This window comes from Raphanus sativus, unplaced genomic scaffold, assembly GCF_000801105.2.
Source record: "Raphanus sativus cultivar WK10039 unplaced genomic scaffold, ASM80110v3 Scaffold0257, whole genome shotgun sequence".
Lineage (NCBI taxonomy): Eukaryota > Viridiplantae > Streptophyta > Magnoliopsida > Brassicales > Brassicaceae > Raphanus > Raphanus sativus.
The window spans coordinates 30,506-49,356 of record NW_026615577.1 but is presented as its reverse complement, the minus strand read 5'-3'; the positions used below and the strand labels follow the sequence as shown (position 1 = coordinate 49,356).

Below are 18,851 nucleotides of genomic sequence, written 5' to 3'. Positions count from 1 at the left end.
AAACTGCATTCGCTCAACAGGCACCGATCGATAATGGATAGGAAAACTTAAAGTCCTCCATGCCCCTTCACAGGCCGAAACATATCTAAAAAAAAAAAATTAGTGAAGCAAGACTGATCTCGTTGAGAGTAAAAAAAAATAAATTTATAAAGAAAGATTAGAACCAAATTTACCTGCAGTTGAAGAAGTTTTTTATCTCATTTTTTTTTTCAACTCCAGTACCTCCTTTTTTTAATGGCTCAACAGAAACAGTACAACGATCTGCACCTTTATTAATATACTTAAATAAGTATTTAATAGAACCAGTTTGATTACACCACTCCACATTAATATGAGCTCGATACCGAACAGATAATTTCTTGTTATAGGGTATAACGTATCTGTTATCGCATTTGAAGCCATTTTTTTCTACAAAGCAACCAGGCTGTTCACGCCGTCTATAAACCGGAAAACCTTCTCTGTTCACAGAAGTTTTGTCCACAAAATCTTTAGGATAGAGCTTTGAACATTTACCATTCTCCATGCATGGCGAGTTCATGTTAACTGCCCCACAAGGACCATGAATCATCATATCCTTCACCACATCAAACAGCTCTGGTTCCTTATCCTTATCTGGTATTTCTGCTGAGATGATCTTGTCAATGTCTTCTGTTTTAGGAAATTTATATTTAGGATGCATGAACAGCAGAATATGAGCATGAGGCAGACCACGTTTCTGAAATTCAACTGTGTACATCGCTGCATTAAACAAAATATTAGTAACCAGACGATTTATAACAATATATATGTTCATAAAACAACCATAAAGATAACTCACATGCGACAGTCTTTCCAAGTAGATTTTTTTCAGTTAAATCGCTCATTAGCCGATCTAGTTTAACCTTAAAAATCCTGCAAAGGATTTCTGGTCTGTTGTCAGGAGTGAGCTTGCGTGGTTGAACATACCTAGTGATTTCAGGCCATTTAGGGTTGCATGTGAAAGTTATAAAAAGATCTGGAAATCCATAGTATTTGCATATGGCCATTGCATCCAAATACAAATTCTTCATGTATCTTGGTCCTCCAACAAATGTGGCTGGTAACAAAAAGCGGCTTCCTTGCTCGTGCATATCGTTATCCCCATTGTTTTCAGACTGCTGAATAGAAGCATAGCTGTCTGATCTAAGGCTTTTCTGGTTCATCCTCAAATAGGACAACCGATTTGCTTCTATGGTTGTATAACCATCTACCAGAAACTGTTGGAATAGCCTTTTAGAGTGTAGAAGTGTATGAGATTCCCCATCTCTTTCCATAATCCGATATGCATACCACTGTCTCATACTGATATTTTTCCTCTTCAGTTTAGCAGTAGCTTCTGTAGCTCTTTTTTCAATCCCAAGCCTGAACCCATCTTCGCCATATGCAAAGATAAGAGGATACTGTAGTGCTAGGTAGGAAGGATGTATTTCACTTATCCGTTTAAGCCATCCTGTTTGCTTCTCTTGTAGAACAATATCTCTTTTATCCATTTCCAAATTGAAATCCCCAGGAATTAGTGCAGCAACTTCAGATGCAGTAGGAGTATCATATGTCCTTCCATCTTTTTCTCGAGAGCTAACAATCCTCATATGAAATGTAGCACCAGAGTTGGTATTGAATCGATCTCTTGCTGAACGAAACTGATGTACATATGGGTTAACTTGGTTTAGCATCTGAACTATCATCTCAATGACTTTCTTTCTCAGACTCTCTTTTTTAGCTTTATCAGCCTTTTTCTTGTATTTCCTGCATTAAAATTACGTCCTTTCAGTCTTAGAATACATGGTCATAAAGAATCATATTATAACAAAACTATTAAATCCTTAGTAATTCAGAAAATACCCTATAATGGAAGCTCTTTTATCAATTTCGATTTCTGTGTCAACAATGTAGAGTTGAGAAAACTTGGGCTCTTCTCCAGCTTGTGGCTTTAAACTGCCCATCAAATGATAGTTTTCTCCTTGAAGTTGAAACATTTTTGGTCCTCGTCCTTGAGGAACACATCTATCAACTTTACCCCCAAGAGATGTAAAAGAGAAAACCATATTAAGTTGCCTGATATTTTCTCGAAAATAGCTGCTGATATCATCATCACCATGTAGCAATCTTTTCAAGATCTCTGGTGATTCCTTTAGTAATGGCAACTGAACTTGACCTAGTCCACAACACAAAGAAAATTTTGGTTTCTTGGACTTTCTCTTCTTTTCAATACGTTCACCATACCACATTTTCGCACCACAGTACTCACATATGCAAGTAGGATCACCCTCATCTAAATACTCTGTAAAAAATTCATAAATAAAGATGGTCAAGTTATTTTCGAATACAGGAATAAATTCTCAAAAATACTATTCAATTACCTGTACTCTTTGGTGTTTGCAGAGGTGTAGTAGATGATGATGAACCACCCTCAAACATGTTCCGAAATATATCAGCCATAGTCAAAATCCTAGACCTTTGTTCATCTGTGATAGGACTTGGATTCGATGTTTGTACCTCAGGGTTATCAGATAATACTTCAAATGAATCACCATCTTCACTACTCACATCATAACTCTGATCACTATAATCTTCACCCTCCTCTGTTATTAAAACTCTGTTATCAATTTGTTTCTTGCAAATTAATATAATCGGTCTAAAGATAAACTAATTATACATACCAGAGGATTGGTTTTCAAATGGTTGAAAATCATCTTCTTCTTCTGACTCATTTAGTTGAGATGTGAACCACTCCATGGCATTAGGTTGCTTGACACTGTATGAGTTGGAGAAGGCTGGTAAAAGATTTCTAGGTTGAATATTGAGACATGTGCTTCTTCTTGTTGTGATGTTTGATAATTGAGAAGCCGTATTGTTATAATCACCACCTCACCATCGCACAAATTTACAAAAACAATGTTAATTTTTTAATATTTCTCTTTCACAATGATCACAAATATTTAAATAAAAATAGTGCCAGGTACCATTGCCTCGAAATCGCTTAGAACCCTGAGGTTGCTTTCCTTTAGCTTTATCTGTAGATAAAAAAAGAACAGCATAGACACATGAATCGGATAATATTGATTCACTTCATCATCAATCATAAAAAAACAGTATAATATATAACAGTAAGAACATGTAAGAAAAAGTACCATAGTATTGATTTTCTAAACTGAAGGCAGTCGATGGATTAGTAAAATTGTGGGTACTCCCAGAGCTTGGTAGTGTTTGATTTAAATTCGTAACATCTCTCAACACTGATTTTGCTCTATCAGACGATTTGGAATCAGATGGAGAAATGACTATAGGTTGATGATTTTTCCTCTTCCTTGCATTGTCTTCTTTGTTCTTCATGTTTGATTGTGTAAGTAACTGTGCGTAGAGAAGTTAGAAATAGAAAACCATCGTTGTTGAATAATGAATGTTAGGGTTCCTTTTCTATGAACGTGGTTTAGTTTTAATGATGTTGTTTCTTATTGGATAGAAGAAAATATAGGTTGTTTTTATATATAGTTTCCTATATATGAGGAGATATTTTTAATTAACATGAAACCATATAAATAAATTATCTGGCTATTAGTGATAATTTATAGATGATTGAAAAAAAATATTTAAAATTAGAATTGATATTGTCTCGGTTGCCTATGTATAAAGAGACATATATTTCACATGAAACCATTTATATAAGTTATGTGGCTCCATAATTATATATGAAAATCCCGGTATATCTATTCTTAGTATGATTGATAATGATACTTAGTATAAATCGTTTCTTTGAATATATTTCATAAATTTTAAAAACTTGAAATTTTCATTGAAAACAAAAGTTGAAATAACAGAAACAATTGTGCAAAGAGAAACACTTGTTTGAAAATAAAGTTAACAGAAACAAAGTAAAAGAAAACACAAAGCAACATTGAAGACTCCATTAGCCACTTTTTTTTGTGCTTGACTCTTCTTTGGTAGTCTTTTCTTTCTTCACAAAAACTCTAGTGCAGTGCTTCTTTGTTGTAGAATTTATGTCACGATCATCTTCACCTTCAGTGGATTTTTCTTTGCGTTTAGATACAGGAGTTACCATGTTGTCTTCGTTTGGTTGACTCTCCAACTGTAAAATCGAGTCCTGTAGATAAAGAACATCAAAGCATTGTTTCTGTATCAATAAGTTGAAGTCATATAGATAAAGAACATCAGTTATAAAAACGAAACAAACTAAACCATACCTGTGAACCAGTTAAATAGGATGTTCCAACATCAGACTGAGTAAATGATTGACTGGTACTACCACCAGTAAGTAGCAAACTCGGATTTTTCCACACTTTACCAACTTTGTACATCCCACCCTTGCTACTAACATTGTTACTCTCAATGTAAACTCCAAACATGAAAGTCTTTCCAATCAAAGAAGTAACAGCCTCAGGAAAAGAGTCAACATCTTTTAGCTGTCATATTCAATATTGAATATATGTTAAAGATACAAATCTATTATATAAAACATATTTACGAACCCAGTTTTTTTTTCAGGCATAGTGTATACTGAAGTTGAAAAAAGGGTTATAACCTCATCAAGGGAACCTCTGAGCAAGTCGGCAGCAGATTCAGGAACAACGGCGCTAGCAATCCAGTCAAGTAGCATTAGGTAAGCTTCTCCAGAGCCATCTTTAACCCTTATATGAATCCTGAACCTGTGATAGAGATTTAAAATTTGTATTAGGAATTAAAAATACTGATAACAACAAAAAGAAACTTACAAATAACTTACTTAGGTAAGACATCTGTGACTTTAGCTTCACACTTTTCACACCACCAAAGATGAGTTATAATCTCATTCCCGTTCACGATTTTAACAGTTCTAGAAATCTTGGTGACCTTTCTGTGGTCAGCTTTGCACCCAAAATAGTACCATCCCCAGTCCTTGTCAATATCATAGATTGTGGCAATGACTCTGCATTGCTCAATCTACATTTGAAAACAAAAACATTAGTATTTTAACCATGGATACTGTTAGAACATATAACTAAAACCTGAGTTGATTCCAGTAGCTCTGCAATGTCCTTAGTTGGGTATTGCATCCAAGGATCGCGTCTAATCTCCCTCTCCAGTCTGTCTTCTTCGGATTCAAACAATGTCAAGGCATTGGATGCAACATCCCTATGAAACGTTAACCATTAAAGTTGGCATATCTATAAGAAAATACAAATATAAACTCCATCATTAAACCCAAATTACCTTTTCAAAAACGCATCAGTCTCCTTTATTGGTGGGTTGAAAAAGACTTGAGAAGCATCATATGAGTTTGAAATTTGAACCTCATCTAACATAAACATTTGTCACATAAAAAGAAAGTAAAGACAAAATCATAAAAATTTATGATGCTCAGTTATGATAAGGGATAACAGTGTTACTTCTGTAGGTGCCAATTTTCACAAAACGTAGGAGGCATATAATAGAATCTTCACCGGCTGAGTCACAATTAGCTTTAATGTTTTCAGCAAATTTTCCCCACAAACAGCAAGTAATCCTACGGCCACTGTTAAAAATCATATGTTAAAATATTAATCTTAATGATATATGATATAAAAAAATTTTATAACTTACACAAGGTCTGTCAAACTGAACTCAATTTTCTTTTTTGGTTTTCCTGAGCACTGAACTGTCTGTAGAGCTCCCAAATCAGACACTTCTCCAATAACATCTGCAAGTTGCAAAAAATAAAGATCAAACTATAAAGTGGTCGCTTAATTTGAAAATGTAACATGAAAACTAATGCTATATACATACCAATTAGGATGTTAGCATCTTCCACTCCATTTTGAATAGTTTCGAAATCCACCAAACTCAGAAACATGCTGTCGTTTTGGATTTTTGATGGAGTGATATCAGTTCCATAAATGAAATTGATCTTGTATGGATGATTGGTAGGCCTGTAGGAAACAGTGGGATTACTGATGGAGAAATTTTCTATGTTTCTCCACATACCAAGAGAAAGAACATTTGAAAACTTCCTCGCCAACTTATCAAGGTATGACTTCTTACAGGATGCATGTATTTTCGTTCCCTTCAAAATAAACAAAGAAGTACGATGTGAGATAGTAGTTTAGTTGAGTATCAAGAGAAATCGATAATAGATAGGTTTTGCAAAGATCTGAGACTTACATGTGCATCAGAGAAAATGATTTCCAATGATTCTCCTGAAAGTTTTGTGTATTGCTTCCAGGTATGGAGCACCTTGACTTCTACACGACATTCTGTCCGGAATGGTTTGAGGTCAGCCACAGGAATGAGTTCCATGATCAATGGTATTTCTGTAGCGATGAAGTTTGTGAGTTCTGGTTTTATGAAGTATGATAAGAAAATAGAATGAAAGGAACGATATATAAACCTGAGGATTTCGATAATATCAACCGTTTAGTTATAGGAGTTGTGCTAAAATATCGGATAGTGGGTTTGCACGTTGAGAAAATAGATTTGATTTGTGGAATTTAAATTGATTCCAATTATATTCCTTTATAATAGGATATTAATTTGTTGTGGAAGGTGATTAGGATAATAGATTTTGTAATTCGAATTTTTAGTTGGTTAAATAAATTTTTGTTTTAAAAAAAAATGATGTTTCGAGTATATAATTTAATAACTTAAGTAGCTTAAATTTATAGATTTTACAGTTACGGTAGGAATATTTTAGTGTGTTAAATAAATGTTTGTTTCCAAAAAAATAGGATGTTTCAAGTATAAATATTTCAAAATAAAAAATGAAGATTTTAAAATAGTAAAATAAACAAAAATTAATATTTAATAGGTAGTGCTTGAAAATAGGATATATCTAGTTATATAAATTGATAAAGTCGATTTTTTTTTCCCCCGAAAAGAAGGAATTATAGTAGTCATGGATCAGTTAAGTAAAGCCCATCGTTAGGTAACCATACAATTATATAGCAATTGTATTTTTTTTTAAATTGGACCTGACATTTATCAATTGGACATGATCCAAAATTAATAGTATTGATTAGAGCTTATATTGCAAAACTAACTAAGGCAAAGTTTACCACAAATCATTTCGATATTGCAAGCAGACCCAAGCAGACGAAACAGTTTCGGATTTTTGTATATATTATATAAATAATTAAATATCATAGTCAATTAGTCACATAGGAGAGAACTTTATCTTTTGTCAATTTTTTATCGGAGGAAAAAATAATAACTGAATTTAAAAAGGTTAATATAAATAAAAGATATTTGTGACGTTTATCGTCTCCGGTTCACTAGTCTCCTATGTATTTAAAGCCATTCAATTTCCCAAAACACATACACTTATCAGCGAAAAAAGGAAACTTACAATCGAAAGATCTCTCCTTTTTCTCGTTGAATCCTCGAGATTGTACTATTCCGTATCTCCGCCGTAGATTCTGCTGTTTTGAGGGTCGGGTTCGGTTTCCAGTTCATCTGTCTCCGGCGTTCGATTTTCAGCAATCACGGCTATACACGGGATATCTCGGGGTGGTGTCAGCTCTCACGTCAATATTCTCCGGCGCAAGGGTTGTTCGATCGAGTCTAATCCTTCGCCGCACGGAGGACGTGGAGCTCTGCCGTCTGAAGGCGGCAGCCCTTCCGATCTCCTCTTTCTCGCCGGAGGCGGTTCCTTAAAAAAAATCATCTCTTTCCTTTTCCATTAGGTTTTTTTAGGGTTCTAGATATTTTTTTTGTGTATTTCCTCTTTTGGTTGCGTGTGGGAGAAGTCTTTTTTTTCTTTTGGCGCTGTTCGAATTTTCCTTGTCTGAGAATGTTGAAAATTAAGAGGGTTCCGACCGTCGTGTCTAATTACCAGAAAGATGAGGCTTCCGATGCTTCTGTCGGATGTGGTCGGAACTGCCTCGGGGCTTGTTGTCTTAACGGTACGCAGCCAATTTTTTTTTTTTTTGCCTTGTTTGATTTCATCATGTTATTGATATGGATTGTGAATCAGGGGCAAGGCTTCCGTTGTACTCCTGCAAGAAACTGGTAACATCCGGAGAGAAGGTGGTTGTGAACAATGAAGCTAGAGAGCCTCCGGTGGCTTTTCTCGAGTCTCTCGTCCTCGGCGAGGTAAAGAGAGAGATTCATTTTTTTTTTCTCATTATGTTGCTTCAGTGAGAGAGTATCAATTCATATCAGTTCTTATATGTTTTTTAGTGGGAGGATAGGTTCCAGAGAGGACTCTTTCGCTACGATGTCACTGCCTGCGAAACCAAAGTACATTTTTTTTCCTCACCTTACGGTTGATCTCTAAAGGCAATCTGGTATTTCTCATTGTTACTAAGATTGTCTCTCTTGTTGTTGTAGGTCATCCCGGGGAAGTACGGCTTTGTTGCTCAGCTTAACGAGGGTCGTCACCTAAAGAAGAGGCCAACCGAGTTCCGTGTAGACAAGGTTTTGCAGTCCTTTGATGGCAGCAAGTTCAACTTCACTAAAGTTGGGCAAGAAGAGTTGCTCTTCCAGTTTGAAGATGGTGAAGATGGGGAAGCTCAGTTCTTCCCCTGCATGCCTCTTGACGCTGACAACTCCCCCAGTGTTGTTGCCATCAATGTAAAGAATCTGTTCAAAGAGCTCGAGTTGGTTTCATAGCAAAAAGCTTATTTTTGATCTTGTTGTTTATAACAGGTTAGTCCGATAGAGTATGGGCATGTGCTGCTGATTCCTCGTGTCCTTGACTGCTTGCCTCAGAGGATCGATCACAAAAGCCTGTTGCTTGCACTTCACATGGCTTCCGAGGCTGCCAATCCTTACTTCAGACTCGGTTACAACAGCCTTGGTGCTTTTGCTACTATCAACCATCTTCACTTTCAGGTAACTCCATCATAACTCCTTTTCACCATCATATCTATATAAAGATGGACTTGTTCTGATTGTTTTGTGTGTGTAAATTAAGGCATATTACTTGGCCATGCCTTTCCCATTGGAGAAAGCTTCTTCCAAGAAGATGATTACCACTGAGAATAGTGTGCAAATCTCAGAGCTTCTGAACTACCCTGTGAGAGGTCTTCTCTTTGAAGGTGGTAACTCTATGCAAGACCTATCTGATACTGTATCAGACGCCTGCGTTTGCCTCCAAAACAACAACATTCCTTTCAACATTCTCATCTCTGATTGTGGAAGGCAGATCTTCTTGATGCCACAGGTATAACCTTTTAGCTGTCAAACCTTTGGATCATTAATTGTTTAGGATCTCCATTGAGTAACAGTTTAGAATATGTCAATTGCAGTGTTACGCAGAGAAACAGGCTCTAGGTGAAGTAAGCCCCGAGGTGTTGGAGACACAGGTGAACCCAGCTGTGTGGGAGATAAGTGGTCACATGGTGCTCAAGAGGAAAGAGGATTACGAAAGAGCTACAGAGGAGGAGGCATGGAGGCTCCTTGCGGAAGCTTCTCTGTCAGAGGAAAGGTTTATGGAGGTTAATGCTCTCATCTTTGAAGCCATAGGTTGTAGTAACCAAGAGGAGGAGCTTGAAGGAACCAACCAGCAAAACACTAATATCAGTGTAAACCAGACAAGCAACCGATCCCATGGGTCAGCCTCTGAGTGCCTTGTCCTCCAGTGAACAAGAAACCGCATCTTGGTGGTGTTATGTATAATTAAGAGTCTTATATGCATAAATAAGCAAACTCTTCGGTAGTTGCATTTGAAACTTCTTGGTGTTTCTTCTATACGATGGTTGTGAGTGTTTGTTCTCAAGACTTCTGTCTCTTTTTATGTTAGTTCATGTTTTGTATAAAAATATGTTCTTCATGAAATGAAATTCTTCGCCATGTTTTCAGTATCAAAGTTAAAGCTTTAGATACTCAGGTTAAAGAATACCATTAAGAGAATAATTTCATAAGTCTGCAAATAAAAACAATGGTCACAATAAAAACACAAGTCTGCAAATCCTAATGCTGATAACTACTTAGCCATTCATATCACACGAATCTTATCTTGAAACTCTAAATCCGGAGAACTGTCAGGCCAGAGCAACGCCTCCCCCGCAACAGCCACCAGTCTGATGGAGCATGGCATCGATCTCATCACCGTCCTCCATGTCAAGCTGTAGTATTCAAAAGATTAACCATAAGAAAAATGGAAACTTCCAAAGAAGAAAAAAACACATAGTTAAAGATGGAATGATTTATTACCTCATCAGGAGTCAAACACCTAGTTAAAGATAGAATGATTTATTACCTCATCAGGAGTCTGCTCAGCATGAAGACGACGGCCATCAAACAAGAACGCAATGGCGTTCATGTCCACGGATTGCCTGTCATGTTGGATAAGCTTCAAAGAAAGCTTAGGAAACAAGTTATTCATAAAAAGAAGTTTGAATAACTAAAGTATATTCTGATTAAGATAAGTTCCTAGATCAGTTTGTAATAGGATAAAGCTAAGGGTTTCTATTACCTATATAAAGAAACTAATGTAAGATGTTCTCAAGTAAGAAAGATTAATAAAACGAAGTCATTGTTTTGTTATACATAAGCTTTGCTCAAACGTTTAGGTTCTAGTTCTACTATATGTCACAGTAGGCATTCATGAGCTTCTTCAGCTGGGTGACTCTCTTGATCCTAAAGAAAACCTCGTTTCCCTCCTGCAAAAACATAAAAACATGATTTGAGAAATAAAAACATAATGAGTTTGGTCTTCAGCATCAATAAATTGACAATAAAGGAGGTAGAGACAATATAAGAATTGTAATAGTAAACCTAAGCACATACTACAATCCAGAGACTACAAACTCATCAGCAGATACAAAGACTGATAATTCATTAGACTCTACTACTCATATTCACAACGAGAGTTGCCATATACTAAAGAAAAAGACAAAAAAGATTTAGCTTTGTGTTAGAACATAGTTGACATAAAGCTAAATCCTTTTAGAAAATACAAATAATGTTAACTTTAATTAGACCGTATATAAAGATGAGATAAGATTGTATTTTCAATAAAAGAAGACACAACCAAAAAGATAATAGCAAAAATAGTACAATGTCGCAAATACATTTGAGAACAAATAAAAATGAAAGTACATTACAAAAATACACAAACATCATAAAACTTAACTAAATAAATACAATAATATAATATCCTTTGCAGAGGAAAGTAAACTCTTAGTAAGTACTATAAATAAAAGGGTTTGGACCCTGAAAATTGCGGTTTTATATGACACATCGATCGCAGGGAGTATTAATTCTCTAGTATTTTCTCTTTCAAATCCAGACTGAAAGTTCTCTAAAAAAATTTCAACGTTACTCATTTAATTTTGGAGACATATTAGTTTAACAAAAATGAAACAAAAATATGGCTACTCGAAAAAATAAGCCCATTATAACATAACAAAACTTTTAGTTACAGATTTTTTTTCAAGCTTCCGATTTTACGTGAATTACCCTTTATCCGCTCTCTATGATTCAGTTTATGACTGCGAATTAGGTTTATACATCTAATTTGGTTTGGATAATTTAACTTTCGGTTCTTCGGTTTGTAAAACAAAATTTTGTTGAATTAAACCGAATAAAAGTCTATTAGTTTTTTGTTAAAAAATGCGACATGTTAAGAATTCAGCTAGAAAATAAACAAATGTTAAATCTAGTTAATCAATTTCTTATTGAATACAAACCACTAAAGAACATTTAGTTGAAGAAGATAAAGTTAGTCACGAGCTCTCCACGAAATAAAGGATGATAGATTTCTTATAAGAATTAACCAAATACGTGCAAGGGACATAGAAAGAACATGTTCTTTCTTTGTTGACGAAACAAGAAATGTCACGTCCTTTTTGTAGTTTCTTTCAAAAATCAACATTAATTGTGAATCTAATCAGCTTAACATTATTTTCTATAAATTTAGAAAGTTTCTTTACCTGAATCACGTTAGTTTTAGCTATAAATAGAGCTTAAAAGAAAACAGTTCAGTTTATCATTTTTTTTGCTATTCTTCCGAGTTATTTGTTATCCCACATCCCCCACTTCTTTTCACCTGAGTACTATAAAACACAGCACCGGAGAAAAAGAGTATCTTCATGACCACCAAACGACACTAGTTTATGCGTTTCATGCTTTGCTTCTGAAGAAAAAACAGAGAAACATCATGGCCGTTTCCTTCCTACCTTATTGTCTCATTCTTTCTTTCTTCTCAGCCATTTCCATTACACAAGCAAGTTAGTTCTCTTTCATCTATTCATTCACACGGCTCTTTAGATTTTGTATTAAGCGTCTGTGCATTCTCATGTTTTGTGTTTGTTTATCACAGGTTCGGGAATGATCGGTGTCAACTACGGTCGAATAGCTAACAATCTCCCGTCACCGGAGAACGTAGTGAACCTCCTCAAATCACAAGGAATCAACCGCATCAAAATCTACGACACAGACAACAACGTGCTAACCGCGCTCGCACACTCCGGAATCAAAGTAGTCGTTACTCTCCCCAACGAGCTTCTCTCTCGCGCCGCGTCCCACCAATCATTCGCCGACAAATGGGTCCAACACAACATCAGAAAACACTTCCCCGCGACGGAGATAGAGGCGATCGCCGTCGGTAACGAGGTCTTCGTCGACCCCAAGAACACGACTCCTTACCTCGTCACCGCGATGAAGAACATTCACACCTCTCTCGTCAAGTATAACCTCGACAAGTCGATCAAGATCTCGTCCCCGATCGCTCTCAGCGCGCTGGCTAACTCCTACCCGCCTTCTTCCGGTTCATTTAAACAGGAATTGGTCGAACCGGTTATTAAACCGATGCTTGATCTGCTTTGTAAAACGTCGTCGTATCTTATGGTGAACGTTTACCCGTTCTTCGCCTACTCGGGGAACGCGGATAAAATCTCCTTGGACTACGCTCTCTTCGGAGATAACGCCGGGACTGTTGACTCGTCCAACGGGCTGAGATACGACAGCCTCTTCGACGCTCAGCTCGACGCCGTTTACGCAGCCATGTCCGCCGTCGGATTTAACGACGTCAGAGTGATGGTGACGGAGACGGGCTGGCCTTCCGCCGGAGACGAGAACGAGATCGGCGCGAGCCGATCCAACGCGGCGGCGTACAATCTAGGACTCGTGAAGAGAGTGTTAAGCGGTAACGGAACGCCGTTAAGACCGAAGGAGCCGCTCAACGTCTTTTTGTTCGCTCTGTTTAACGAAAACCAGAAACCGGGACCCACCTCGGAGAGGAACTACGGGTTGTTTTACCCGAACGAGGGAAAAGTGTACGACGTTCCGTTCGCCGCCGCAGCCAACGGTGACAGAGACCAGGGCGAGGGACAGTTACAGACGTGGTGCGTGTCGAGAGGAGACGCGGCGAAGGAAAAGCTCCAGGCAGCTCTCGATTACGCCTGCGGGGAAGGAGGAGCTGACTGCCGTCCGATCCAGCCTGGTGCCACGTGTTATCATCCGAAGTCGTTGGAAGCGCACGCTTCGTTCGCGTTTAACAGTTACTACCAGAAAAACGCACGTCGTGTTGGCACGTGCTATTTCGGTGGGACTGCTCACGTGGTCACGCAACATCCTCGTACGTATATACTTGATCCCCTCTTCTGTCTTGAGATGTTTTACGTATATTAAGATATGGTGACGTTCAGTAATTTTTTTTGGTTGGACTTGGTTGCAGGATACGGGAAATGCAAGTTTCCCACAGAACATTGAGGCGAATTCAGTTTGCGGCTTTCTGACTAATTTTTATAGTACTTTAATTTGTTAGTTTGTTTGCTATTCTGAAATATATTTTGTTGACTGCATAGAACACATATTTATCACCAGATGAACATAATATTCCAATCTTCATCAAGTTAGTTACTTTACATCCTTCAAATAAATTACCAAAAATGTGTACCAATAAACAAGAATTCGATGTTGCATTAATATTGCATATACGTATCAATAAAATCTTAAAATATATTGCATTTTTCAAAAAGAAAACATTAATATTGCATCATTGAGTTAAAATGTTAAATTCCAGATAAACATTTAACATGATTTACGGCCGGCAAGTAGTATATCCTACATGTATTAGTCTTTAATTTTCAGAATAAAAAATATATGGTACTAATGGTTTTTTTATGGAATGAAATATTTAAAATGACACAAGAATCTAATGGTATCAATAGTATCATATCCAATATCTTATTCTTTTAAACTACTTCGATTCTGACTAATTATATAATAAATAATTAACACTGTAAAACATTATCAACAATTTACATCACCAAACATGAAGATGGTTGAAGAAGGGAAACAACCACTTCTAATCACCTTCACCGATGCCGGAGACGTCCCAAAACTCCAATCAATATCATCAAACGAACAAGTATCAGAATCAGCTAACACTTCACGCTGGTCATTCCTCTTTAAACTCCTTCTCGTCATCACAACCATCGGTGTTTCCACAGCAAGTATCGCGTTAATCATACTGATCACACCAACCCCACCGACCGTTCACATACACTCCATGCATATAGCATTCAACGAACGCCATCTCCCTATCTGGTCAGCAACGTTCTCTATCAAAAACCCTAACGATAAACTCCGCGTAACGTACGAAAGTCCCTCCGTGTGGGTGTTTTATAGGAGAAAACACGTGGAGACGATAAGACTCGGGTCGTTTGAGGAAAAAGGCGGGGAAGAGAACGAAGTAGTTGTGAAGGGAGATAAAACCGGAGTTATCGATGAAGAGGCAGTTCAGGGAATGGAGGAGGATGTGGCGACGACGGGAAGTGTGGTGGGTCTTGATATTGTGTTTTTAGGGAGGGTTGGGTTTTATCCAGTAGCTTCTACTTTATGGGGAAAACAGAACATGACGGCTGTTTGCAAGAATGTGAAAGCTACGTTGTCTACTGATGATGATGATGGAAAACTAGATAAGACAAAGAGTTGGGGCTTGACGTTTGATGATCGACAAGATTGTCGTGTAAGTCTCCCTGTGTTTCCTTAGGGTTTAGTTGAGTATAATCGTCGAAAATTGAGAAATACAACAATCGTAGACTTGTTTGTTGTTGTTGTTGTTACATTTGTTAGGATTGTATGATGTCGATGACTTATGATATGGCTTATTGGAAACATCTTTTAATTTAAATTGATTTTGAGAAACAAATCGCAAGAATTGATATTTTGAAGATATGGAATTAAGATAATGATACTGTTAGTCAGCAAAGATATTATTCTCAAAATAATGCGTTACAAATAGATTACCATCATCCAATATCAAATTGTGGATGGGCAATAATCTTTTTTTTTGGCATCTAATGGGCAATAATCACAAGTAGCCGAACACACTTATTGGACTAAAAGATTATGAATTTATGATGGTAGTCGTCAGTTGACAAAAGGAAAAAGAAAAAGATGGTAGTCGTAAAAAATGTGTAAAGAAAAAGAAAAATGATGGTAGTCGTCAGTTAACAAACAAGAATTCGTGTTGTTATCCATAAAAAAATACGGGAATGAAATGAATATCTTACCAGCATTAATATTGTATATTCGTATAAACAAAAAATCTTTAAATATATTGCATTTTTGTTCGTAAAAAAAAAAAGATGGTAGTCGTCAAATTATATACACACCAACTAAATAAACTGGTATCATTCAGTTAAATGTACAGTGTAGGTTTTTTTTTTTCATAAATGTACAGTGTATGATGTTTGGTCCAAAACCATACAAGGACTGTTGGCTCTGTTTCTAGATGCTCTGTATAGGGTGTTTGCTCTGTGTAATTTCACTGACAACTGATGAACTGAGAGATTCACCACTTTTGTAGCCGTTTCAGGGGCAGCTGAGGCCCCGAAAACAAGTGAGGAGAAGAAAGCTGCATTTGAGGCAAACCGATCAGGTCCTGACACAGAACCACCCGCCAAAGATTCGAGAAGGGGGAAAGGTGCTAAATGAGCTGCAGTTTCTGAATCAGATTCCGAGAGTGATGATGATGAGGAGATGTCATTGGATGATTTGACGAAGCTTGTAGCTGAGAAGGACGAGCTTCTGTCTGAGAAAGAGCAAGAGATTAAGCAAATGAAAGATAAAGTTCTTCGCACTTACGCAGATATGGAGAATGCCATGGACAGAACACGGCGTGATGCTGAAAACACCAAAAAGTATGCCATTCAGGTTAGTCTGTCTACAAGTACTACTACAGATTTTACTTCATATTAGAGTGCGCTGAGAGAACATGCATGCATGTCTAACAGAACTTTGCAAAGAGCCTTTTGGATGTGGCGGGATAATCTTGGAAGAGCTTCTTCAGTTGTCAAAAAAGCTTCTCAAAGCTTGACGACACCTCAAAGATTCTGCTGGAGCTGCTCCACACTTGAAGACACTTTTAGAAGGCGTGGAGATGACTGAGAAACAGCTTTCTGATGTGATTAAGAAATTTGGTATGGAGAAGTATGATCCCATCGACGAGCCGTTTGATCTAAACAGACATAACGCTGTGTTCCAAGTCCCTGATGCTTCTAAGCCGGAAGGCGCAGTTGCCCATGTCTTGAATGTAAATTGCTATTTACTTGTCTCTCTTATTGTTCCGTATTTTATAGTCTTAACACCAATTAGTAACGATGGTGTTGATATGTACAGTCTGGATACACGTTGTTTGATCGAGTTATAATTAAGACCAGCGCTGAGGTTGGTGTGACTCAAGGAGGAGAGAGCCAAGAAGATAAGAAATAGTCTGATGCTTGAAACGAAGTCAGCTGGTTTTCATAAATTTTGCTACTCTTCTTAAATTTTTTTATTAACAGCCATGGTTTTCTCTTGTCGTTTGGTTCTACCATAAGTTGCTGTACATGTCACTTAGAGGGAAAGTCTTGTTTCTGTGTCTGTTTTCTGTATCTTCTGTAAGGCTTTAATTGAAGCTTTTTTAATCTCGACTTGCAGTAGTGAAAGTGACAGCTGTTTTACACACTCTACCAAGTTCCTTTTTGAAAATACTAATCAGACACAAATTAAGGTTTTTAGATGGTCTAATCCAACCACAAGCTTAAGACAGGAACTGAGAACAGAGTGACCTCGAGTGAGTGATGATGACTCTTTTTACCTGGTTGTGGATCATCTTAGACAGTATTGTCCTGATGAACAACGAAAGAAAGACTATTAGGCGCTTATACATGATCTCAAGCTTTCGATGAAGCCTTTACTTGGCTGTAGACATCTGAAGAAGTCACTCGAGTTGCTAACAAATCCATCTGCCAGTTGCTAACAAGCTCACGGTTACACACATACAAAATACAAAAATATCCTGTGAAGTCTTCTGATCTTTTAAACTAACGCTGTTTTGCAATCTCCACTCCTTCCATGGTTATCTTATTACAAATAATGATTCCAAACAATACAAACCAATTTTAATCTCATGCAACAATTAAAACACGTTAAACAATATGAAAAAATAGAAAAAACACACAAATTTAGTTATAGAGCTAAAATTTAACACATGTAAATAAAATCTGATCATGAAATAAATGATGTATGACGTTTTTGTATATTATAATTCCACTGCATGTTTACTTTGAGACAGGACCAAAAATTTCTCCTTCATCTTCTTCCACAGTCGTCGTGGTTGGTTCCTCTCCGTTCATTGAGCCACATCTTCTTGTTGCCTTTCTTTGGACAAGATCAGCCGCCGCATCATCGTAAGCCTTTGCTGCCATTTTAGCTGTTGGAAACGTTCCAAGCCATCTCCGCCTATGCAAACTCGGATCCCATATCTCCGCACACCATTTACCTAACGGTTTATGAAATTACATGAACTGCTACAACATACTCAAGGTAACGAGTTGGAGCGTAAATTTACTTAATGGCTTGTGTAAATACATAAAACCTAATTTACGTATTTTCATAAGCTATTAGGTAAATATAAAAAAATTATTCAAGCAATGTGGTAAGAAAAGAACTTGGAACATGACATAAACTCGCTGTTCCTAGGTCCAAATCCTTCCAGTTATTATTTGCTTAGCCAGTCAGGGTTCCTGTTACTCGTGGGTTTTGGCCCCCTGGAGTTATTTGGAACATCTTAAATATATATATATATATCATTTACCTGATGGCTTTTGCCTCACACCTTTGTGCTTCTTCTCCTTCTCCTTCTCTATCTCTTCATGCACTGGGAATGCGCAGCCGTAGCAACCTGTAATACTGCAGAGAGGACAAGGACCAGCGTCCAAAGGTTGATGAAGAGCTTCAAATGCAACCGAGTTCGATGATGACGTGTCACCTCGGTCGTTGGATATCACTTGTCGCAGAGCAGAGACCATTATCACATGCTCTTGATCTCTTGTCAAACGAGTAGGTTTCTGATTGCAAGAGGGAATATTTTCTGATTGATCCATTTTCTTGGGTCGAATTGAAACAAGATTATTGCTCACAGAGAAGGATCCAATGCGTTCAAGATTTGAAAACAAACTGACGAGAATAGGGCTTTATATACTACAAGGAAGGTGGGGTTTTTTTTGTGGGGTCATAAACCAATCTTATCAATGTTCTCGACACGTAACTTGTAACATGTGTAACATCATCGTTTTTTTAGATATTTGTTTCTGCAGTAAACGCGATTTCAAAAAGAAACGTGATTACTAAATTTATTCGATCCACTTACTAATTAGAGACTTGACTTTTGTTTTCTAGTCAGCCTATTATACAACATATTATAGTGTACAGAGCAAACCAATACATTTCTTACTATGTAAACATGTCTTGTCACATATCCTGCCATTGGATTCCTAGCGTTTACACAACTGTATCTTTCTTCTTTTTTTTTCTCTGAGTTCTCTAGGGTCTACTTACCACGTACATCTTTTCCTTAATGTTTAAAAGTTCTATTTCGTTTGTAACGTATCAGTCAGTGGTCTACTTCCATTATAGCGTGTTTTTGT

The 18,851-nt window shown here is 37.1% G+C and overlaps 6 protein-coding genes, 1 long non-coding RNA gene and 1 pseudogene across 7 annotated transcripts; 5 read left to right on the top strand and 3 right to left on the bottom strand.

Moving 5' to 3' along the window:
* Positions 1-453: 453 nt before the first annotated feature.
* LOC130501702 (uncharacterized) lies at positions 454-4,382 on the bottom strand (the record flags this gene model as incomplete). The annotated part of the gene is made up of 7 exons (XM_056996536.1): positions 4,221-4,382; positions 4,076-4,150; positions 2,982-3,032; positions 2,379-2,631; positions 1,861-2,299; positions 818-1,764; positions 454-738 (listed from the first exon to the last, which is right to left on the bottom strand). Coding segments are annotated over exons 1-7 (2,212 nt in total), but the record flags the coding sequence as incomplete, so codon positions are not given.
* Positions 4,383-4,500: 118 nt separating this feature from the next.
* On the top strand, positions 4,501-6,563 carry LOC130501698 (uncharacterized). The gene is made up of 3 exons (XR_008939850.1): positions 4,501-4,636; positions 5,920-6,019; positions 6,215-6,563. It is a non-coding gene; the product is annotated as an uncharacterized LOC130501698 (long non-coding RNA).
* A 728-nt stretch (positions 6,564-7,291) lies between these two features.
* Positions 7,292-9,780, top strand: LOC130501706 (GDP-L-galactose phosphorylase 1-like). Its single transcript, XM_056996541.1, has 7 exons — positions 7,292-7,889; positions 7,961-8,079; positions 8,167-8,226; positions 8,317-8,559; positions 8,635-8,820; positions 8,903-9,151; positions 9,237-9,780. Exons 1-7 carry the CDS (start codon positions 7,778-7,780, stop codon positions 9,570-9,572), a joined length of 1,305 nt encoding a protein of 434 aa, XP_056852521.1. The 5' UTR covers positions 7,292-7,777; the 3' UTR covers positions 9,573-9,780.
* A 39-nt stretch (positions 9,781-9,819) lies between these two features.
* On the bottom strand, positions 9,820-10,694 carry LOC130501710 (small ubiquitin-related modifier 1-like). Its single transcript, XM_056996546.1, has 3 exons — positions 10,521-10,694; positions 10,190-10,267; positions 9,820-10,055 (listed from the first exon to the last, which is right to left on the bottom strand). The coding sequence occupies exons 1-3, from the start codon at positions 10,602-10,604 to the stop codon at positions 9,972-9,974; spliced, it is 246 nt and encodes an 81-aa protein (XP_056852526.1). The 5' UTR covers positions 10,605-10,694; the 3' UTR covers positions 9,820-9,971.
* Positions 10,695-11,904: 1,210 nt separating this feature from the next.
* Positions 11,905-13,794, top strand: LOC130501707 (glucan endo-1,3-beta-glucosidase 12-like). The gene is made up of 3 exons (XM_056996542.1): positions 11,905-12,161; positions 12,254-13,510; positions 13,610-13,794. The coding sequence occupies exons 1-3, from the start codon at positions 12,092-12,094 to the stop codon at positions 13,642-13,644; spliced, it is 1,362 nt and encodes a 453-aa protein (XP_056852522.1). The 5' UTR covers positions 11,905-12,091; the 3' UTR covers positions 13,645-13,794.
* Positions 13,795-14,133: 339 nt separating this feature from the next.
* On the top strand, positions 14,134-15,010 carry LOC130501708 (uncharacterized). Its single transcript, XM_056996544.1, has one exon. The coding sequence runs from the start codon at positions 14,210-14,212 to the stop codon at positions 14,927-14,929; it is 720 nt and encodes a 239-aa protein (XP_056852524.1). The 5' UTR covers positions 14,134-14,209; the 3' UTR covers positions 14,930-15,010.
* Positions 15,011-15,628: 618 nt separating this feature from the next.
* LOC130501701 (grpE protein homolog 2, mitochondrial-like) lies at positions 15,629-16,653 on the top strand (annotated as a pseudogene).
* A 629-nt stretch (positions 16,654-17,282) lies between these two features.
* On the bottom strand, positions 17,283-18,345 carry LOC130501709 (ethylene-responsive transcription factor ERF120-like). Its single transcript, XM_056996545.1, has 2 exons — positions 18,020-18,345; positions 17,283-17,704 (listed from the first exon to the last, which is right to left on the bottom strand). Exons 1-2 carry the CDS (start codon positions 18,306-18,308, stop codon positions 17,484-17,486), a joined length of 510 nt encoding a protein of 169 aa, XP_056852525.1. The 5' UTR covers positions 18,309-18,345; the 3' UTR covers positions 17,283-17,483.
* Between the last annotated feature and the right edge of the window lie 506 nt (positions 18,346-18,851).

Excerpts from the sequence above, each read along its gene's own strand:
- LOC130501710 (XM_056996546.1), bottom strand. The coding sequence starts at position 10,604 with ATGTTTTTGCAGGAGGGAAACGAGGTTTTCTTTAGGATCAAGAGAGTC. Across the intron at positions 10,268-10,520 it reads TCATGAATGCCTACTGTGAC|AGGCAATCCGTGGACATGAA; the intron begins ATATAGTAGAAC and ends ATCCAACATGAC. Across the intron at positions 10,056-10,189 it reads CTGAGCAGACTCCTGATGAG|CTTGACATGGAGGACGGTGA; the intron begins GTAATAAATCAT and ends TGAATACTACAG.
- LOC130501706 (XM_056996541.1), top strand. The coding sequence starts at position 7,778 with ATGTTGAAAATTAAGAGGGTTCCGACCGTCGTGTCTAATTACCAGAAA. Across the intron at positions 7,890-7,960 it reads CGGGGCTTGTTGTCTTAACG|GGGCAAGGCTTCCGTTGTAC; the intron begins GTACGCAGCCAA and ends ATTGTGAATCAG. Across the intron at positions 8,560-8,634 it reads CCAGTGTTGTTGCCATCAAT|GTTAGTCCGATAGAGTATGG; the intron begins GTAAAGAATCTG and ends TGTTTATAACAG.
- LOC130501707 (XM_056996542.1), top strand. The coding sequence starts at position 12,092 with ATGGCCGTTTCCTTCCTACCTTATTGTCTCATTCTTTCTTTCTTCTCA. Across the intron at positions 12,162-12,253 it reads CATTTCCATTACACAAGCAA|GTTCGGGAATGATCGGTGTC; the intron begins GTTAGTTCTCTT and ends TGTTTATCACAG. Across the intron at positions 13,511-13,609 it reads CGTGGTCACGCAACATCCTC|GATACGGGAAATGCAAGTTT; the intron begins GTACGTATATAC and ends ACTTGGTTGCAG.
- LOC130501709 (XM_056996545.1), bottom strand. The coding sequence starts at position 18,308 with ATGGATCAATCAGAAAATATTCCCTCTTGCAATCAGAAACCTACTCGT. Across the intron at positions 17,705-18,019 it reads TGTGAGGCAAAAGCCATCAG|GTAAATGGTGTGCGGAGATA; the intron begins GTAAATGATATA and ends ATAAACCGTTAG.
- LOC130501708 (XM_056996544.1), top strand. The coding sequence starts at position 14,210 with ATGAAGATGGTTGAAGAAGGGAAACAACCACTTCTAATCACCTTCACC.